The 18687-nt window shown below is 36.2% G+C and overlaps 2 protein-coding genes across 3 annotated transcripts in view; one reads left to right on the top strand and one right to left on the bottom strand.

Annotated features, from left to right (window-relative positions):
- Positions 1 to 6871, top strand: part of plekhh2 (pleckstrin homology domain containing, family H (with MyTH4 domain) member 2) — a 57333-nt gene extending 50462 nt beyond the window's left edge. For both annotated transcript variants that reach the window (XM_079634614.1, XM_079634615.1), the window contains one exon: positions 2623 to 6871. In XM_079634614.1, the coding sequence (XP_079490740.1) occupies positions 2623 to 2796 (174 nt within the window). In that variant the 3' untranslated portion in view covers positions 2797 to 6871. The remainder of the gene's footprint in view (positions 1 to 2622) is intronic.
- A 913-nt stretch (positions 6872 to 7784) lies between these two features.
- epcam (epithelial cell adhesion molecule) lies at positions 7785 to 11302 on the bottom strand. The gene is made up of 10 exons (XM_079634972.1): positions 10935 to 11302; positions 10738 to 10807; positions 10363 to 10467; positions 9846 to 10104; positions 8885 to 8947; positions 8726 to 8789; positions 8555 to 8653; positions 8276 to 8473; positions 8155 to 8199; positions 7785 to 8059 (listed from the first exon to the last, which is right to left on the bottom strand). Exons 2-10 carry the CDS (start codon positions 10796 to 10798, stop codon positions 8033 to 8035), a joined length of 921 nt encoding a protein of 306 aa, XP_079491098.1. The 5' UTR covers positions 10799 to 10807; positions 10935 to 11302; the 3' UTR covers positions 7785 to 8032.
- Between the last annotated feature and the right edge of the window lie 7385 nt (positions 11303 to 18687).

Below are 18687 nucleotides of genomic sequence, written 5' to 3'. Positions count from 1 at the left end.
CTTAAATTTGTGTTGTTGTTTTTTTGTTAAAAAGAAAAAGGTTGTTGTAGAAATGACAATTGTGGGACAGCTGTTATTTGTGTAAAAAAAAAAACATAATTTTCACATGATAAATATTGAGATGTTTTACACTAGGCTACATTAAAATGTTTGGGGTCAGTAAGATTTTTTTTTTTTTTTAAAGAAATTAACACTTATTCAGGATACAGATGCATTACACTGATCAAAAGTGACAGTAATAATACTTATAATGCTACAAAATATTTCTATTTCTACACTATTTTAAGGTGACAGTTACACGTTACTACATGTACTATAGTAATAACAGTAAACATAGTTACACGTTACTACATGTACTATAGTAATAACAGTAAATTATGCATAATTACAGGTAACACTTCATTTTGATGGTCCCTTTTGAACATTCTGTTGACTATAAGTAACGTTGCAACTTATTCTAGTAACCCTAACCCTGCTAGTCTACTAATACTCTACTAACACTCAAATGAGAGATAGTAGATACATGTAGGTGCAGCGTTACTTATAGTATCCATCAAAATGAAGTGAAACCACAATTAACCATAAACCAAACTCTATAGTAATAAAATGTAGTTAATTTATATTTTTATTTATTATTTTAATTTGAAGTACAATGTAACTATGTCACCACAATAAAGTATAACCAAATGCTGTTGAATTCTCTATGTATTCAAGAATCCTGAAAAAAATTGATTTTCTACAAAAATATTGACACTTTTTTTTAAGACTACAAATGTTTTTTGAGCAGCAAATCAGAATAATTTCTGAAGGATCATGTGAGACTGAAGACTGGAGTAATGATGCAGAAAATTCCATTACAGGAATAAATTACATTTTTAAATATATGAAAATAGAAAGTTATTTTAAATTGTAATAATATTTCACAATATTAATGTTTTTACAGTTTTTCTCGATTGCTTAAACACATTTCTTGAAACTATGCCTCGTATTCTCTAAACAGCAAACACAAATCCATAACATCTCATCCAATTCCCCAAACATCCTATTTTCAGGTCAAAATGAAGCTCTACACTCAAAACCATTCACTCTTGCTGGAAAACCAAACTTTGCCCTCAGACAGAACACACACGGCCTAACAACACACACACACACTACAACATAGTCTTACACACTGGTGTAATAAATTCAAAACAACATTTCCCAAATTGGTAAGTTATGTTGCTTGTGGTCCCCCCCTCACAAACCTTTTCACATGATGAACACAAAAGATGAACACATACATTGGCATATTTTAATTCATTCATGAACTCTTGTAAAAGTACTTTTCTTTTTTTTTTACTCTAATTTTATTTTATTTTATATTTACTTACATAAGATATGTGTGTGCCCATCATATGACAGTAAAAGAGCACACACAAACCTCATTCAAATATGGGATTGTATTGGAATGGTGAAGAGTGTTGTAAGTGACAGGACCGCCTCCACTCAAGGATACAATATGATGAACAAGTCTAAGAATGTTCCATGTATGGTTGAAATACCATCATTGGCCTAGAAAGATAACATTCTGGTAGTCAAGTCTATAAAGGAGGAAGGATGCTCTCCCTTCACTGTCACACAGAGTGTGACTGTACGACTGCTAGCCTTTTCTTGCAAGAAAATAAACCTCATCAAAGACAATTGGAAATGTTTGTCTCTTATTCAGTGATAGAATTTTGTTTGCCAGCACACCTCCCTAAAGCTTCTGATGATGGAGGCGACAGTGAAGTGACTCAAATGTGGCCTTACTCGTAGCCCAGCCTCCCTCATAGTCATACCATGGACAAGGACATGGTCAACTAAAGTGGCTTGAATTTTATCCGAGACCGCTTGTCTTCTTGCGCTTCCCCTTAATCCTCCTCCTCCTATCCCTCCTCGACTTCTTTCTTCATGTCTTTCTGGATCCATTGTTCCAAAACTCAATAAACTGATTCGGCCCTTTTATCTATCTATTGAAGGATCTGATAGATGTGTGTTAAATTTTGACTCTTAGAGTTTTCACCTGGGCAATTGTGTGCTAACTGAGCTGAAGCTGTGCTGACTTGAGTGAACAATACTGAATACTAGTGCTTTCTAAATGACCACATGGTGTAGGCAATGAGGAATGAAGGGATTTGTGTTTATAGTTTAGTGAAATGGGTGTGCTTTTTGATAAATGGCATTATGGTTTTGAAATTTTATTTTTATTATTTTTATTTTTATTAATAATTATTATTATTATTTATTATTATTATAAAAAATTGTCTTTCAAAAACATTAACATCTTACTGACCACAAACTTGAACGGTAGTGTAGATTACGTAACCTTTGGTTTACACCTTCATAGTTTTGAACCTAATAATTCATACATAAAAGGCATTTGAAAAGTAGCCTGTAGTTAAAGAAACAAAAAGAACACACACACCAAAGTACACAGAAACACACCCTGATGAATACTTCTGTTTGCCGTTCATGAACATTACATTTCATACAACGAACATTTCATATGCCGCTAGAGAACTGAAATGCTGCATCAGCAAACATACATGCGCATTTTACAAAGCGTATCACACAGTATTTCTCTGCTTCCTTTGTGTTTTTCAGGTTCGAGACCTGACGCTGCTCATAGCCAGCTACATTAACTGCACACAACAACAACAAAATGCAGCGGTGCACCACCTGTCGGCCCCAGCCCTGCTTCTGGCCCTGTCTGGAGAGATGAAGAACAAGTCTCCTCCTGCTGCCTGCAGACCCAGCAAAACACCCACCCTTCTTTAATACATCCCTGCTGGACCATGTGTGCTCACTCAGGCTGGATCTCACTACACTCTCTAATTCATTACCAAGTTTTAAGCTAGTGCCCAAAACCATCTTTACAATAAACTGATTTACATCAAAGGGAATCTGGCATATCAGGGCAAGACCATAAAGAGACATCAGAAAAAATATTTATTGATATAGGACATAAATAATACAATTGAATGATTTTTTTTTAAAACATGACTTTTTTTGTTTTTATCTTATATACTGAAGCAACTGGGGTTTACTTTATTATTTATTCACCATTTTGTAATGTAAATACAATGTGCCTGACACAAAAGGCTTTTGTGGAACATTTTTGCATATATGAGCCATAAAGCCCTGATGTATAAATATGATACAAAAAGCTCATATACAAGCATATATATATATATATATACACACACACACATACATAAACAAATTTGTGTTTTTTTGGAGTATCATATTTTACACACGCACACACACGTACCGGTATACATCAGGCTTTTATGGCTCATATATGCAATTCGTTGGAAATCAACGATAATTAAGAGATGGAAAATGTTCCCCAAAAGCCTGTGGTGTCATATTTAACAAGTCAAAATATTTTTTAAATAATGTATGAATAATCAAGTAAACCCAAGTTGCTTCATTCCAGTAAATGTTTATCTTGCGTTTACTTTATAAAAATCTTTAATGATTTCTGAGCAAAAAGGACTTTACTTGATTAAAAAGTAGATTGAAGACATGAAAGTAGATTGTGTACAAGAGGTTTTTTAGCAAAGTTTTGGTCATACTGATAATTGATAGGCTCTGGAAATTTGCGTATTAAATATGATAAAGTAAGCTAATATATTCATAAATAGGCATTATACTTATTGTTCAACTGAATTATCCAAAGAATGTTTAATTTAAGTTATGAGAGAGTAAATGTTTTACATTTTTACTAAAAATGTTGTAGCAAGCATTGCCAAACAAGCATTATTTTTTCAATTAGTATATACCCTCTTGGGGTGACGTATTCTGGGGGAAACAAACATTTACAGTTAGATTATTAAAAAAATTAAAATTAATAACATTTCAACATAAACGTAAATAAGCTAGCACAATAACTTTTTAAACATATAAGTCCCCTCCAAATATTGCAAATATGTGAAATATATCAACTTTTATCTGAAGGTGAGTAAATTTTCCACTATAGGTGGCCGTGTTGTTTCTAAATGCTGCTCACGGGCTAAACAAAGAATGTATGAACAAAGTTACCAGATATAAATATTCACAACAAAACACCCTTTCAACATGAAACCAAAAAATGAGACCTACACTTTCCCTGCCTCTCCCCACAGCTTCTCAAATGTTTGTTTCTTTGTGTTTGTTTCTCCTTAAATCATCTTAAATATGACGTGACTTCCTGAGAGTGACCTGGTTGATAGTAGTCCTGAACATAAAAATTATTGAGATTTCATGTCCACGTCATGTTCCGCTCCAATATAATTATAAAAAAAAGTATTGTGGAAATGAAAATAATTTTTTTTTTGTATTGTAATATTATTTTTACGATTGTCATTAACATATTTTTTCCCTGAGAGGGTTTTTTTGAGTTTTTTTTTTTGTCATTCACATTATTCTAAATAATTGTGTGTGTGTGTGTGTGTGTGTGTGTGTGTGTGTGTGTGTGTGTGTGTGTGTGTGTGTGTGTGTGTGTGTGTGTGTGTGTGTGTGTGTGTGTGTGTGTGTGTGTGTGTGTGTGTGTGTGTGTGTGTGTGTGTGTGTGTGTGTGTGTGTGTGTGTGTGTGAGAGTGTGTGTGAGTGTGTGTGTGTGTGTGTGTGTGTGTGTGTGTGTGTGTGTGTGTGTGTGTGTGTGTGTGTGTGTGTGTGTGTGTGTGTGTGTGTGTGTGTGTGTGTGTGTGTGTGTGTGTGTGTGTGCGTGCGTGCTATTTAAAACAGCATAATTTAAATTCTTTTTGTACAGTATTGTTGCTTTTTTTTAAATCCAATCCGATTTTACATCAGTAATGCAACTTTGCGTGGAAATGTGCATCATTTTCATGAAAATAATGTCAAAGAAGCAAATAATCTTTTGATAATGTTTCTTTTTTTTATGATTTGGGGATGAAAAATGGCCAGAACTGTTTTTTGACAAGTTTCATGAGATTCAAAGTACACTTTTGTCATGCCGTGGTATTCTAATACTTGTATAAGAACCTTTTGTGGTTTACAGGCTCTAGCAACAATCTAATTTCAAAGAAATATATAAACTCAAAAACACTAACTAAACAGGTTTTCTTACACTCAAAAGGTATGAGGCTATACATTGTTCAGACATGTGTTGGCTTGCTGGAGTTTACTCAAACGAAACTGGAAGTAAATTGCAGAATGAGAAATTCTCAGTTATATCCCTCCACTCTGAATCTTACCTCATCTTTTCATGTTTAAGCTTGCAGCGAAAGAATGTAAGGATCACAATACAGGAAATGTATTAAGATAGAGGATGTGTGGTTTTTGGCGAAGAAGCCAGCATGGAGTCATATTTTAGAGAGTACAGTATGTACCGGTGTACTGAACTGGGGGAGTGAGATTCAATGCAGAAGATCTGTCTAAAGCCAAAGCATTATATTTCGTCATTCAACAAGGGACACTGTGACAGATAATGTCATAGTATATTGTATGTATTTTCCCTGTGTGTTTTCTATAAATATGATCTATTATGCAATTTTAAATAAATGTCCTTACTCAAAAAAACGAAAATTGAATCTGTTTTTAAAATAGAAATTATATTAATACACTATACCATTCAAAAGTTTGTGGTCATTAGTATTTTGTGAAAGAGAAAATTTATTTTATAAAATATTAAAATTTCTATGATGCAAAGCTGAATTTTCAGCATCATTACTCCAGTCTTCAGTGTCACATGATCCTTCAGAAATCATTCCAATATACTGACTGAAACATTTCTTATTATTTTCAATCTTGAAAACAGTTGTGCAGTTTGTGACTACTTTTGTGTCTTTACTGTCACTTTTGATCAATTTAATTTGTTCTTTCTGGATAAGAGTATTACATTCTTTAATAAAGAAATCTTACCGAACCTAAACGTAAATGTTAGTGTATAATGCATACTGTTTAGGAATACAAAACAGCTACACGTCACCTAATTATTATTATGTGTATGATACAATCTCTTTTAATCAACATATCAATGAGAGTTTGATCTAAAAAAAATTGCCGGACATGAATGATTGTTCGGCTTCTAATCAGTATTCTGATCATGAAAACTAGTTTTGCATAAGGTTTGTTCTGACTTGCTGCCTCGTTTGGTTGCTACACTTCCTGCTATTTCCTAAACCAGTGGAATTAAAAACAAACAGGTATTTTCCCCATGTCACATCTTTCCACTTGCCAGCTGTTTGTCTTTGTGTTGTTACAATACTTATTTGTTAACTGGCAGACTCCCTCCCTTCATTACACTGAATCAAAAAAAAAAAATTGTTTTACTTTGGTATGTTACTTGGGACCATTTACCCTTCAATTCAAACAAGTCGTTATTATTCTTAAAGCAGGAATGCAGAGTCAAGAATCTAGATAAACACCTGATACTTGAAAACTATTTAAGATGGTGACTTCACTTGTATGCTCTAAAGCCAAGGATGTAACAACATTTGATTGCTTTTCTACATTTGATCATAACCGAATCACGTGCCTTTTAAGTATCGTCGATAATGTGAACCGAAACACAGGTGAGGAGTGAATCATCCTTTTGAAAATGTCCCTCCCCACATTCATCTGACAAGCTTTGTTATTTAATCCCTCCTTTTCTACCATGGAAACGCAGACTGACTTCCTACTCAGGTGTGAGCACGGTTGGGGGAGGGCAACATGTGATCCACCTAAACCTGTCTAAACTAGTCTGAGAAACAAATGCTCGAAGCTCTTCTGGGAAAAATACTGGGGGACTAGAACTGAAAGCAAGGGAGTGCCAGTCAAGCTTTTGTGTGAAGATATCTCTTAAACAAGTCAGATTTGTTCATTTGCCACTCGTTATTCAGCAACCTCTTTGGCAAGGTGTTTGCTATTCTTGTACAAATTTGTAACATGTGATTTCTACTAAGCAAGTATGGGAAAGTTTTTAATTAATACATTAGTCATACATTAATGTGGCTGTTAAAACCTGACAGACTTTTCTACCAAAAACAGAATTTGAATAAACGCTGCTTCCTGGTTTAGTCATACATTTACATTAGTCACACCACAATGATACAGTAACTTTGTGGCCTGAAACATGAGCAACAGGTTTGACCAGTTTTTTGTTTTTAGCTCAATGCACAGCTCTCTCGTGGGTTTAATTATTAGTCCTTCACTGCAAGTGAATGGTCAGCAGCTTTGAGTTAATAAACAGCCCCTTTGTTCCAAATTCTGAGAGAAAATCACCCTTACAAAGGCACAGGTTTAAGAGGTTATAAGTAGACACTTGCATTTTACACCTTTTATTTACTTTAACAGCAAGCAGTGCCACTTGTAAACTGAATGTATCTGGTTTCTAGCTACTTTAAAATTGTTCATTATGCTGCTTGATATTGCAAACTGTGGTATTTGTATTACACAATTCTAAAAATATTGGTTTGTAGCATAAATGTTTCACCATTTACTGCACTTTGTTATTTACCTATAGCCTATGCATAGGGAGTCTCAGAAGTGGATTCCTTTCCCAAACCAAACAGTGTAAAGTCTTCTCTAGCTAAACCTAGCCTTTTAAACTCTTGATTTTGAATAAGGTTTACTTCTGTGATGAATCTCATGTGACAAACAGGTGCAGCTTCAGCCCTGGACTAAAAGGACAATCAAACTCTTTGGTCACAAAAAGCTAAGAATTGTGGTAGGACTATCCTTTTCATTAAAGCCAATAGATCTTTAGTTAAAAGGGTTGATTTACTATTAAAATGTCAGATCAGTTAGAAATACTGTAGATTAAAAATAAAAAAAATGCATGACATTTAACAATTTTATTAAAAACTTACAAGTCACAAACTGTACAATGTTAAAATGTTGATCCAATGAAAATGAGCCCTTATTAAATAGCAAAACGTAACATCGCTTAAAAACAACTGTAGCCAGCATGTAACAGACACAATTTTCCCAATATGAAAGTCACATGCAATGCACAAAAAAGATCTATGCTTCAGCATGGGGCACGTCCCAGTGTCAGATTCAAGTACATGGGACATCATTAATAGCTTTAAGACATGGTCTCCATCTCTCTGGGCTGCAAGAACAGAAGGAAATGTGTTAAAAACAGAAGCTTGCTCCCTTTTGGGAAAAAATACCACAGTTTGGATAATGAAGTAAACGAGAACTAACCTGTGCTTTACTGTACAGGGCCTTCTGCCGCCGTGCAAGAAAGAACTAAAACAAAGAAAAGGGGAACAGTTAGATGACATGCACGCACACTTTATTTAAAAGTGAATCTACATACACTTACCATAATAAGAAGTCCTGCAATCACAATCAAGCTGACCACCACAATGACAGCAATGATGCCACCGGTCAACTTCTGCATGGTGATGGTAGGTGGTTTATCATCTACATAGTACACCAGGATTTTCTCCATGGACACCTTTGATCCCTCAACATTGACCTCAAATGGTGTTTCGTTTGAAAACAGGGGCAGAACCTTGATCTATAGAAGACAGATTAATTTTACACGTTACAAAATATAAAAGCAGGCACTAAAGTTTCAAGACATCACAAGGAGTCTTACATCCTTCTCCATGTAATAAGCCATGAGGGACAGGTCTGGAAGACTTTCTCCAATCTTCTTTTTGAGGTCCACAACAATGAGACGGCCATCTTTGTCATACTGGGAATGAAAAAATGGTTAGGATCTGTACCGCAAGCAAAATAGAGGTACATCACAAAGGCAATGTCTTACCTGAAATTCAGACACAAATGATTTATCCAACTTGTAACGCTGCAGCAAAGCATTCTCAATCCCACTGCAAAAAATGAAATAAATTAGCAAAAAACACTTCGATAGCAGATCTTAATATTCCACGATCTGGCAAAGCCCTAGAAATTCATTGCAACATACGTCCTCAGTTTGACGGCATCAAGACCTGCTGCTTCTTTATGCTTCAATTCCAGGCGAACCCAACTACAGAAAAAAAGGCATTGTTAGACCATCAAGTTTTGCTTCCTTCCGCAAACAGTAGTACAATACAGACTAGAGTTCTCAACGGGTCGGGTCGGCCCGACAAACCCGACGGGACCCGCGGGGTCGGGCCGGGTTCGGGTCGAAAATATAAGCAAATGACTCGGGTCGGGTCGGACCTCGGGCTTAATCTTTTCCGCTCAGTGAAAAAAAAAAAAACATTTATTAATCATCGCTGCTGTTCACCGTAAAAAGTCTGGCTGCTGCGTGTGCGTGTAACGTGGCGTGCATCATGGAGAGGGGTGCGGGCAGACCTGACGCCTGCGTGCGCGCTGCGTCTCCTTTAGCCGGGAGAAAAAGATGGAGTTGGTGAAAAGTAAACTTGCCGCAGGTGAATTCACCATCGCTACTACAGGAATGGGAAATCAGAGGTCTGGAAAGTGTTTGGACTGGTGCTGGATTCTGATGAAAATTCTACAGGTTATGTAGCCTACAGCCCGCCCACTGGCTGGGTAACGTTATACATGTTTGAGTTCTTTTTATTTATTATTGTGTGAAGATTTTTATTTAGACTAAGGCATATTTATATAGCCCATCTATATAGTTAAAGTTTATTGTTTCAGTTGTTTGTATTGTTAAAAGGCGTGGACATTAAAGGTTGATTTGAATTCCCGTCTGCTGGTCAATACGTGTATGAGAAAAAAAAATACACGGCCGTCGGGCCGCGGGCCGGGTTCGGGCAGATAATTCATGTTGATGTGTCGGGTTAGTTCGGGTCCGGGCTTTAAAAGCCACGGGCCGGGTCGGGTCGGGTTGTAATTTTCAGGCCCGTTGAGAACTCTAATACAGACCACACCTCATACTAGGTGTGTCAGTCAGAAGACTATCCAAGTGTACTCACTATGTCTCCGCAGTCTCACACTTGATGTTCTTGTCTCCTTTGTCACTTCTACGTACACCAGCACTGTTCACACACCAGCACTCTTCAGTTTTGTTACACTGGAGATTCTTGAACTTCCCGTTGGTGTCACACTCTGGATCATAGATGCCATCATTGTCCACAAGTGCGGTTTCTACAGGCTTCCCAGCAATTGATCTTGTGGACAGGCCATTCCTAGCACGATACATCTCTGCTTTCATGAGGAAGCACTTGGGAATCACTGAAGAGAAAGAGAAGGAGAGAGAATTGAAAAAACACTTAATGAGAAAAGACGATTAAACCTTCCTGGTTTGTCTCAGCTAGGCAAGTTGGTGCTCAGCTAATTTAGTTAATTAGAGTTTCCAAAACCAGTTAAGCCAGCAAACTAGGCTGTTATACATTTTTAATATAGCCCAGGTTAGACCCTAAAGCAGGGATGTCAAACTACCTCGAAAACGTTAATTAAATAACTCAAAAGCAAATCTAGATGAAAACTCACATTTTGTACACTCAATCGGTTGCTTGACACCGTCATCAACCAGAATGGTGCACTGGCATGGCGTTCCATCACAAAGTGCCCATTTCATACTTTCACAAGGAGCACCTGTTGGATTAAAGTAAAAATAAATGTATAGGCCTATAGTGTTTGTTTAAAAATAGAAAACTTGTTGGTAAACAGGATTACATTTAAAAACATATATAACCCCAGGCAAGTAGAGTTCGCCCCCCTCCCCCATAATGAACCACACCCAGGATCTCTTTGTTTGCCTTCTAACTACCAAGTTGATGACAAGGATTAAACAAATTTAACCCGATTTTAATTTACTTCATAAATGTACATTTAAAACTTTAAATATAAAACAAAATTACTTACATTGTGAAGCGACCACATCCACAAATACCACAACAAACAAGGCGATTAAAACCTTCATCATGGGTAAGAACTGAAAAACAGACAACAACCAGCGTTATAAATCACTCCGGTCGAGGAAATTATGCATAAGCCTGTGTTAATATCCAAGTGCGCAATTTAACTATTCTTTCATTAATAAAACGCTGAAGTCTTCTTACCAAAAAAATACTCTGCTAGTCTTGGAAAAACAGAACAAAATCCAACCAGAGTGAGTTATTCCGCTTGATGGACTGTAGACTCTTGAGCTTTATAAAGAATAGATCCAGCAGATATCCTCTCCCTCTCTACCCCGCCAAACGACTGATGTTAACGCGCAACAGGTGACTAATTATGTACCTGTTTGAGTGAGCATGTGGGCGGGACTAACAGACTCACCTGTTTCCGCCCATGACCATAGTTGGCAACTTGACGCATCGAGAATGAACGCAAAACGTCATCTCTCCATTTTGGAAATGTAAAGCGTCAACTAAGATTTTCGGTTGAAACTCGACACATGCAAACTCTGATACCTATCAAGTGAAACTGCATTATATACCTGCAAGTTGTAGCCTATATGACAACGGCTACCGGGGTGAAACAAACACAAGGTGACTAACACACTTGTACTTACAGATGTAAGGCAAGGCAAGTTTATTTATATAATTTAAAATGGGCCACTATTTCATACACAATTGTGATTCAAGGTGCATAATAAAGAGGGAGAGATAAATACAAACATGTAGTAGCTAATATTGTATCATTTAGGACCATAAAAATAATGCTTTAATTTTTTATTTAAATTAATAAAAAGTACTGTCACCAAGTATTAAGAATAACTTTAACTATAACTATATCTATATTCTCTAGTCTAATGTGATATAATGTATAATACAAGCTTTTCATTTACATGTTAAAAAGCTAATAATAGCATGCCTAACCAGGCGAGAAAAACAACAACAACAAAATGGGACAGTTTAGACATTTTTGACATAATGCTCTCACATACGGTCTGTTATGTTTTTAGAATTGTTAGTTAGTTAGTTTTTTTAGATTATTATTTATTTATTTTATTTGGCTTTTTGAATGATAATGTTTACCATATGTTGTATCATTTTAATTTTAAAATTACATGAGGTAGGATGTTGGTGATATGGAATGGCATAATAATTCTTTAAAAAAAGGTATACCTACATTGAATTGCCACAATAAGTTTACACGCAGCACTTAAAACACCCATTTTTTTCCCATTAATGTAAACACTTGTAATGCCAATTCTAATCTGAAAAAGGCAGGAATGACAATCACAACAATATGACAAAGACACATACAGTACTGTTAATGATCAGTGTTGGGACATCAGTGTTCAGGTAAAGTCATTCAATAGGCTTCAACACTCAGGCTCTCTCTGTTTTTTCAGAGAATGCAGCGAAAACCAGGTGAACAAGTTTGGACAGAAGTGGCCCAACCCCCAACCACTTTCTGAGCATTTCACAATCAGGACTTTTTCTGTAAACTATTGCTTTGACTCCTTAAAGCAATTCCGTGGACACCAAATTTTGGATTGTGTCGAAAATTCATCTATGTCTTGTAGTTGTAGTCTACGGGTATCATGACCTCATGAGAAGCATAGCACTGTCAAAGCTGAGAAATCAGTCAAATGACACACCCTTCCAGACTGATACCCACAACAACATCGAAACTGACGTACTCTCTGTCTGTAGTGGTATCTTAAACAACATCTCAAGGACAATTTCATATCATAGACATCTGGATTTGTGTTTGTCTTGTTGTTATTTGGCTCTAAAAGTTATATATTTATGTTTATATATTTTTTATATAGCTGTGGTCATGTAGATCTGAAACCTTATTTATACAGCTATGGTTGTAAAACCTTTTCTTAATGTAATGTCTTAGTCTAAACTAAACATTAAGGACAACAATCTGTGAGTCCAATTTAAAGTTGCAGTCAGCCTATTTATCAAATTCTTTGTATATAGGCTATGTTGGAAAAAAGATGTCAGATATATTGTCTGGTCTGCATTGCTTGTGTTGAATGAAAGTATGTAATAACTAACTGACAATTGAATGCATTTAAAAGATGTTTCTCTTTGTTATTTTTCCACATCGCCACTTGATGGCGCTCTTATATGTTTTTCTACAATTATATTTTTGTTTACACCCAGATCTACATTTTCAAATGTCCAGAATTGAAGTTCCAAACGTATGACTGGATTCTGTAGAAACTATTAATGACAGACACTACAGGTCATATTTTTGTTTTTAGTTGTAAGCAATTATATTTTACCCATTTTACTTCAATATTTTCATTTCTCTACACCTAAAAACAACAAGCCTCACAACAGGTCTCATCCACGAGAATACAACCATCTTACTTAAATTAAAAGTGTGAGTGTTACTGAATAAAGCTAAATCATCTCTATAATTACTTAGGTTTCTCAAACTTTATTAAACATTGTGATACATTTAAATTACGTGTGCTCATATAGGCTACAAAGTTTAAAAGCAATTATTTGTTACAGTTTCTATTTTTTTCTAGTCAGCTTTAGCTGAAGATAGTTGAGGAACCAGTTAGCCTTAAGAAACTGCTGAGAAATGTTATCCTTTTGTATAACTTTATATATTGTATTACTTTATATATATTAAGTTAACCGGTTAATATTCGTAAACAGGTCACGGAAACAATACTAATAAAAACATCTAACTCATTTTTTTAACAATCTTTGTCTGAAGACATAAAGGCTTAATTATTTAACAACCAAAACGCAAATAAATTACAATCTACTCACCTAACTTCACAAATATCTAGAGATTAGGATAGAATCAACTCTGTCTCAAAAACTTTTTACTTTTTATAAACTAGCTTAGTATTTGCACTTGAATGGTAGCCTACGTTTTTTCTTTTAAAGCAACATTTTTTTTTCACCCACCTTAACGCAACTAACACTGCCACCATTTCCACTGTGTATACTCCTAAAAAATCTGATGTTCTTCTATTAATTCCTATTCCTTTATCAGGTATTGCCACCCCATATCCTGTCACTCCTGTCTCAGGTTTCTTAGAACCATCTGTATATATATGTATGAATTCTTTATAATCTTTATTTATGTGGTACTTGAATGCACTTACCAAATCTATTTGATATTTTTCTTTCCTTTTTAACTCTTAACAAATACCAGTCAATATCAGGCCAAACAAGTACCCATGGAGCCACCATCGGATATACAACTGCAGGGCTCATCTTCATATCAAATACTCCAAATGATATTGCCACCTCATTGCCTACTCGACTAAAATTATCTCCATTATATCTTGCATTCTCCCATGTCTCCTGCAACACTTTTGTGGGGTGGAAATCATTATGTCCCTGCAAATTAGCCCAATAGTTTGTCATCAGCTGCCTCCTTCTTAATACTAACGGCATTTCTCCTATTTCTACCTGTAGTGCAGGTACTGGTGAAGTTTTAAAAGCACCACTACACACTCTTAAAGCTTATGCCTGAATCATGTCTAGTTTCTTTAATAGAAATTTGGTGGCTGACCCACACTGCCGTAATCCAACACAGATCTTATCAATGCCACATATATTGTTTGTAATGCAATTGTATTGTATTGTAATGTAATTGCTCATTGTACTTTCCTGATTGCATGCTCCATATTCCTTCCCCTTTTCCTCAAAGCCCCATCATCCGCAAACAGTGACCTCCCTATATCCATTGGCACCTTTGTGAAGACATCATCGATCATGATGATAAAAAGTAGCGGGCTTATCACCCCGCCTTGAGGTGTTCCATTGCCCACAGCGTACTGACTTGATATGTCTGACCCTATTCGTACTTCTTTATCCAGTTAAAAACTCTTCCACCAACACCCATCAAGTGCAACTTTATTAACAATCCTTCCTTCCACGTCATGTCATAAGCTTTTTCTATATAAAAAAATACTGTAATGACTGATTCCTTATTTGCCTGAGCCTTTCTTATTTCATTTTCTAGTCTTATCACCGAATCCATGGTACTCCTACCGTTCCTAAAACCACTTTGATACCACTTACTAGCTTTCCACTTTTTTCTAGTATATCATCCTTTCTGTTATCATCCTTTTACATAATGTTGCATACATTTGATGTTAATGCTATTGGCCTATAACTTGTGGGTTTAAAAGGATCCTTGCCGGGTTTCCTTATTGTAATGACTACTGCCTCTTTCCATGCACTCGGTAATCTTCCCTCCTCCCACACTCTGTTATAAAGGTGCAGCAACTTTAAGAGCACTCCTTTACCTAGATGTTTTAGCATAACGTATTTTCCTGGAGAGGTTGGTTTAGCTCTATTTATTGCTCTCATCAACTCTGCCATATTAAAAGGTTCATCAATTTTATCATCAGTTTTTTTCCCTCCAGTCTAAAACACCTGGATTCATTGTTCTTTCCTTTCTCATTTTGCATACTTCTGACAGGTTTTCTGAACTGTGAATTTTTACAAATGATTTTGCCATTATCTCTGCCTTATCCTTATTGGAGATTGCTGTCCCTTCCTCAGTTGTTATTACTGAAATTTCCCATTCCCTCCTTACTCCTCCCATCCTTTTTATCATTCCCCAAACCTCTCCCACAGGTGTTGATCTCCCTATTTCATTGCAAAATTTCTTCCAACTTGCCCTTTTAGCTTGACGTACTGTTCTTCTCACACTAGCCTGTGCCTTCTTATACTGAATTAGATGCTGCATGTTATGGGAGTTTTTTACTCATTTGAATGCTTTATTCCTTTTTTTAACAGCCTGATGACATTCTTCTGTCTGTACCAGTTTTGTATTTCTCCTTTGTTTACTCTTGGGAATAGATCCACCTGCTGCCATAATAATTGCTGATGTTATCTGTTTGTTTATTTTGTCTATATTTCCAGAAATGTCTATCCTTGATAGTGATTCCTCACTTAATTGCTGGAATTTTACCCAATCTGCTCTTCTAAAACCCCATTTTGGTATTCCTTCACCTGGTCTTATTTCCACTCGCTGAGTATCCCACTGTGGTGATCGCCCCCAGTGGAACTCTGGTGGACCTACAACCAAAATTCGGTACAATAGGACTTAATAGGGAGTGAACAGGCTCTCCGTAGACGGGCTCTGGGTTCTCCCTCACTTCTTCCCATGTCAGTCCCACTAGTCCTAAATGATTTACTTCTGCTTTGACAACCAACTGTATTTTATCCTTTTTTTATTTAAATTCAGCCGTACTGTTTATCACTCCTGCAATAAATGTCACAAAATCTTTTTTGTCCACATAAATCTAGTCACTTCTTCTTTGTAGTTGTTCTTCAACCCCCAATTCTGTTTGTTCTATGGTGATATCATTGTGTACTCTTGACAATCTTGCAGCTTCTGCATAAGTGATCCTTCTTTCCACTCTTATTTTCTGGATTTTATTTTCCAGTTATCAACTCAAATCCTCCATATGCCACATTATGGCTTCCTCCACAATTACAACATTTTGGTTGCACTCCTGTTCCACACTTTCCGTACACTCTAAAAAATGCTGGGTTGTTTCAACCCAATTTTGGGTCAAATATGGACAAACCCAGCCGTTGGGTTACATTTTTTAATTACATTTTTAACCCAACGTTGGGGTTTGTCCATATTTGACCCAAAATTGGGTTGAAACAACCCAGCATTTTTTAGAGTGCATGCTCGCGCACATCTAGCACATATATTTTTTTTGGCATATTCTCTCCCTCAAATTCAATCAATAGCGTTTCACTATCCTTTTTCACTCCATCTTTTGTTGTTTTTAATCTTTGTGCAATCACTATTTCCCCCCCTTTAAGATGTCTCTTAAGTTCTTCCATTCCTACATTCATTGGTACCCATGTGATCACTCCTTTGTATCCTCCACCATTTCGTGCTCCCAACCTCCTTGTGTTTATCACTTTCAGTTTTCCAACCTCTTTTACTTTGAATGCTTGCTCAAATTGATCTTCATTTGCACATTTGACCAACACATTTCCATCATTTAGGACCTTTGCATATATTATCTCCCCTATCTTACTTGCCAGATGTTTTGTTAATACAAACGGGTTGATAATCTTCATGTTCTCTTGATCTTTATCATTGAATCTTATAATGATTATAAAATTCTCATGTATTTCCTTCTTATTTTGCTCATGTCCTTCTTCCTCACTTTCCGACCCCTCATCATTTTCATTTCTTATTCTTTTATTCCCCTTTACTTGACGGTCTCTCTTTTTAAAAAATCTCCCTTCAATATTCCCTAATTTTCTTCATCATTCCCTTCACTATAATCCATTTCTGCCCACCTACCTATACGTCTGAGCCATTCACAAAGCAGTTGTGGTCAACCGCTCCTAAAACAGTATTTCCAATGTTTTTTTGAATTTCACGCTTTCAATCAATTATTTCCTCGATCATGTCCTGCTGATGTCGCCGCCATCTCCTCGTAGCAGCTGTTTTTCGGCGAGTCCCCAAAAAACACTCTCATTTGTTAGTCGTTCTTGTCGGTCTGAGTCTGACTGAACCGATGAATCGATGATTCGACACCCTCCTCTCACTCAAATCCTGCGGCTCTTTTTATCAGTCCAAATATCAGGGTTTTTATTGGTCCGTTTACGATCGGATATTTTTATTGGCTACCGAAATGCCGGTCAAAAATTTGAATATAAATTCAAATTGTACTCAGTAACGAAATGTGATTTTACAAGTAGCAAAGTAGATTACTTAGCTTAATATTTACTTGAGTACAAGTAAAATTAGAGATGTAAAAATACAGTATACTCAAAAAAGTACAAGTAGCCGAAAAAACTACTTAATTACAGTAACGTGAGTAGTTGTAATTCGTTACTCCCATCTCTGATGTCAGAACATGTATTACAGTGACAGCTCTACTGTACTGTTACTGTTGGCTTTTGGCTTGCTTAGTTGGGGACATTAATATTCAACAATATTTTTAATATTCAACAATATTTTTGATCTGCCTGCACACTATTATATGAGAACTTAACTGAGCTGGACGATGACATCACTGTTTTCTCCAGAGCAGCTATAGATAAATTAAATTAATAACTTTTTTACAACAAAAATGAACAATCACTGAACTTAATTAAACTATGACACTATTTTCTTCTAGATCTGCTAAACAGCAGAAACAAACTTTGTTGCATTATTTCCTGTTATCACTGTAAAGCTGCTTTGAAACAATAGTAAAAAGTGCTGTATAAATAAAGGTGACTTGACGTGACTATACAGTTGTAATCACGATTTCCTGATTTACAAAAATGAATCCATCAGGCCTTCCACACACTGCAGGTTTCCAGTGCCAGAGGATGCAAAGCAGCCCCAGAGCATCACCGAGCCACCACCATGCTTAACTGTAGGCAAAGTGTTCTTTTCGGCATGTGCTTAATTCTTCTTCCTACAGACTACCGCTGATCCATAGGGCCTGAAAGTTCGAGTTTTTTTGTTCATCGCTCGACTAATCAGAATCCCAAAACTTCTGTGGCTCATTTATATGATTATGGCCAAATTGGAGCCGACTTTTCTTGTGCTTTTTGGTCAGTAGTGGTGTACGTCTTGGTGTTTTGGCATGGAAACCATCTGAGTTTAGTATGTAAGCTGAAACCTCAGTGCCTGTGGCCACCAAGTCTTACTGCAGGTCTTTTACAGTCACTCAAGTGTTTTTCTTAACCTGCCTTCTCAGGCATCTGGTTGCAGCCATTTATAGCTTCCTTTTTCTGCCTCATCCAGGTAGTGGATCCAACTACTGTTCCTTTAACTTTTAACTTGCGAACTATGCTTCCAACGGTGTCTCTAGGAACATTAAGTGCCTTTTTGTGAAGGGCGATGATGTCTTCTCTTAAGATATCTTCTATGATATCTTCTCCCTTTTTAGACCATTCTTTTGAC

This window comes from Phoxinus phoxinus (assembly GCF_949152265.1).
Source record: "Phoxinus phoxinus genome assembly, chromosome: 14".
Lineage (NCBI taxonomy): Eukaryota > Metazoa > Chordata > Actinopteri > Cypriniformes > Leuciscidae > Phoxinus > Phoxinus phoxinus.
Note: the sequence above shows the minus strand (reverse complement) of the source record. Positions and strands in the feature narration are given on the sequence as shown.

Coding starts and splice junctions, on each gene's coding strand:
- epcam (XM_079634972.1), bottom strand. CDS start 10,798: ATGATGAAGGTTTTAATCGCCTTGTTTGTTGTGGTATTTGTGGATGTG. Junction 8,474..8,554: donor CTTATTACATGGAGAAGGAT/GTAAGACTCCTT, acceptor TGTCTTCTATAG/ATCAAGGTTCTGCCCCTGTT. Junction 8,060..8,154: donor CCCTGTACAGTAAAGCACAG/GTTAGTTCTCGT, acceptor CTGTTCTTGCAG/CCCAGAGAGATGGAGACCAT.